Source organism: Buceros rhinoceros, unplaced genomic scaffold (assembly GCF_000710305.1).
Source record: "Buceros rhinoceros silvestris isolate BGI_N320 unplaced genomic scaffold, ASM71030v1 scaffold30800, whole genome shotgun sequence".
NCBI classification, from domain to species: domain Eukaryota; kingdom Metazoa; phylum Chordata; class Aves; order Bucerotiformes; family Bucerotidae; genus Buceros; species Buceros rhinoceros.
The window spans coordinates 10,468-13,975 of NW_010391838.1; the positions used below are offsets into that span (position 1 = coordinate 10,468).

The following is a 3,508-nucleotide window of genomic DNA, read 5'->3' on the forward strand; positions in this document are numbered from 1 at the left end:
GGGGCTGAGGGGGGCGGGGGGCTGGCTGCTGGACATATGGTAGCCCTCCCTTTTGGGGTGCAACTGCTGGTTGCAGAAGCTGTGGCTTCAGAGCGGCACGAGACCTGGCTTGGGGCTTAACGCTTCGGAAAAAAACTCCTTCTTTAAAAAGAAAAATTAAAGCAGCCCTGAACTCTCCAGCTTCTGTTTGTTCTCCATCTGAGCAGACTTCCAGGACTCGGAAGAAGCAGTGGCAAGCAGGATGCTTTTCCCCACATCCACGCAAGAGTCTTCCCGTGGCCTCCCGGACACCAATGATCTGTGCCTTGGCCTGCAGTCCCTCAACCTGACAGGGTGGGACAGACCCTGGAGCACCCAGGACTCCGATGCTGCAGCACAACCCAGCACACAGTCCGGTGAGTCTGCTGACACACGCAGCAACAGTTGTTGGATTCCTTTTACGTTTTTGGACCGTTTTTAAAGCTGTGGTGGAGCAGCACGCTTGTGTAATGGGGTGCTGGTGGTTTCTGAGGGGGGCTTCTCGACTTGTAATGCTTGTGTAATGTGGCGGTTGAGTTGGGGAGGCTGTGGCTGGCTGTGCACAGCCCCCTCTGCTCTGCTGTCAGTTCACTGCAGACAAGAAGTGCCCAGGCGTGTGTTTTGCTCGGTGCTGTGACAACCTCGCTGAGAGAGGAGAAACCCTCTCCCTGCGTTTGGAAGGAGTGGGTGGGGGGTGTGGTGTCAGGAGGCTGAACTTCACTCTGGCAGCCTGTGAAAATCCCTGGTGACAGGTAGCTCTGTGGGCAGGGGTGGCGGGGTGTGCGCTGGTGGGGAGACCCCCTGGCCCCACTGCGAAGGTCCAAGCAGTGCCACTCGCTCCTACGCTACAGCAGCCGGGCTCTGGGGTGTGGTAGGTGCAGCCGGCACCTGACTAACAACTTCAGCCGGCTGGAAGACTTGGAGGGATCCTTCTCCACTCCCACGTTCAACTAGAAATAGCGGTGTGTGCCTGGCAGCGGGCTGGGGGAGACGCAGTGGAATGGCTTCTTGCTTTAACTCTTTTGGTCCAGCGCAAACCTACGTGATGGGCAGGGTGGGGGCTGGCAGCCACACGCTGCTGGCTGGGCTGCCCTTCCCCCTCCACCCTCTCCAGGCTGGGTTTGCAGCCAGGATTGGATGGGGAGGGTTGGGGTGCTGGGTGCTTCCCCTGGCGCGACACAAGCTGCAGCTAACTCTTCCAGGAGGCACCAGCTCTCTCTGTCAAATAGCAGGAGAAAGGGATGCTGTGTGTGCCAACTTAATGCATCTCCTCGGCCTGGTGACAGAGCAGGGGGTTAAACCAGAGGCAAAAATTAATTTCCCAGGTGCTGAGGGCTGTAAAAAGCGGCTTCACAAATGGTGGTGTGTGTGTACAAGTATCAGCCCATGGAAAGATCTAGTGCTTTGGCAGAGTTTGTACAAGTTCAGCCTGGTTGCTACAGAAACTCATCCCTTTATAGCAGCGCGCTGCTGCTTTGTTAAAAGGGTAGCGCATCTCTGCACAGACTTGGGTGACACAGGAGGCCCCAGGTGTGAAGTGGGTGCTGACCAACTGGGGTTTTGGGGTTGGCCTGGGCAGCGTGATTTGCCCACAGAGATGTTTGGGGTGGAAAGGGGGGTGCTGTCAACCACCTCTGATGTCCAGGGGATGCTGCCCTCGCTGTAGGAAGAGCTGCTGGGACACAGCCTGGGTTGTAAAACACCAAAAATAAATTGCTTATAGGGTGGTGGAGTTTGAAATGAGTTTGTGTTCTATCAGTGCAGCTCGCTTGAGTTTCTATGTGGAGCTTCCACGAGACTTAGTGTGTAGGGAGCCTGGTGCAGGCACTTGTGGTCTCTTTACAGTCAGGCTGCGGAAGCTGCCTTGAGGAGGGAGGAAAAGTTCTGAGTGTGCCGTGGGCTGGGCAGGAGCCTTAAAGCTGTGCATTGAGCCCCGTACAGCTGAGCAACTGTGGGCCACTGGGCTATAGGCTCTTCAATGCAAAGACCACCCTCTAAGCAGGCGCCATCCCCACTGAATGGTTCTGCTGCCGCACAAAACCGCAACACCTGGCACTCGGGGCAGGACAGCGCTGCGGAATGAGGCCTGCTGCACACCCAGGCAGTTGTGCCGTGCGGGTGTCCCGGCCCCGCCTCATCCGCCGTAGCCATCTCCATGCTCTCTTGGCCAGCTTCCTGCTGGGCTGTCTTGGCAGAGGCCTGGATGTCTCTGCAGTGGGCAGGCAAGCGGCGCTGGCCCGAGCAGGCTCTGTGCTGGGTGGTGGGGCTGAGCGGGCTGTGGTGGTGTCAGGGTCCTGTGGTTTCAGGAAGGAGATTGACTTGGAGATGGTTTGAAGGTGTTCTGGTGACCTCCCTGCTTGCAGCGGGTGTATCCGGTGTCAGGTATTCCTGGTGCCCGTAGCGCATTGTACTGGAGCTCCTGCCTGCCGCAGAGGCCTGGGAAGAGTGGGAGCAAAGCTGAGCCTAGGGCAGCGAGATCCTATCTGCACCCGGTGGGTGTTTGTGACAACTTGTGGTAACAGCGGCACCCAACGCTGTTCCTCGCCACTCTGTATTCCCCTCGGTACACAAAGGGTGCAAAACCAGCCCAAAGGTGGCTGTGCTGCTTCCACAGAGAAGCCTCTGGCCTTCAGAGGTTGTGCAGAGGGCCTGGTGCCATCTGGCTGGGGGTGTCATGGTCCAGAGATGCTTCCAGGCAGCCTCACTGTGCTGTGACAAAGTGGGGATGTGGTGAGGCTGCTGCTGGGTCCAGGTGCGCCCGATGCCCGGCACCGAGGCCTGAGCAACTGGCCTAGCACTAAGGGCTGGGGTCTTCTCAGGGTGTCCCGAGAGCAGGTGAGGCTGCATCAGTGCTGGGCTGTCTCTAGGGGCTGGCACTGCCAAGCAAAGCTGTTGTGCCGCTGGCACCCAAGCGCTTGGAAGGTTCCAGCAGTGACTCAGCTGCGCGGACCCACGAGGAGGGTGGAAATGCAGGAAAAAAACCCCCACTAACAATCGGGCTAAAAATATTGCTGATGTGGTCCCCTGCAGTGCCTGTGCTTGAGTACTGATGAGCTGGGACCTCTTGTGTCTGCATAGTCCCTGCCAGCAGCACCGAGCGCTCTCACCCTGGGAAGGACCTTTGGTGGCTAAGCCTTCTGGTGTCACCTTGCGCTCCCAGCCCAGTGTGACCGCGCAGCTTGGTGCAGGAGATCAGGTGCCTGGTGCCAGAGGAGGCCAGAGAGCAGCTGGGCTGGTGCATACCCTGTGTCCCCCTTCCCAGCGGGCTGCTGAATCCCTTGAACCCAGACAGGGTTATGTGTGGTGAGTTTTTCTTTGGGGTCTGACACTGGGGACATGTGTGCGGCCCCGGAGAGCGTGCGAGATGCACTGCTGGTCCCTGGAGCTGATGCCTGGAGAGAGCTGCTCCGGCTGCTGCAGGCTGGAGCTGCCTGCGTTTATTGGCTGTGGGACTGAACTGCTGTCTCATAGCAGGAGCGGCAGCACAAAC

The 3,508-nt window shown here is 58.4% G+C and overlaps 1 protein-coding gene across 1 annotated transcript in view; it reads left to right on the plus strand.

Annotated features, from left to right (window-relative positions):
• The window catches only part of CPEB1 (cytoplasmic polyadenylation element binding protein 1), a 26,136-nt gene that overhangs the window by 6,880 nt on the left and 15,748 nt on the right, over nt 1-3,508 (plus strand). The window contains 1 exon segment of the mRNA XM_010143172.1: nt 207-395. Coding sequence (XP_010141474.1) covers nt 207-395 — 189 coding nt within the window.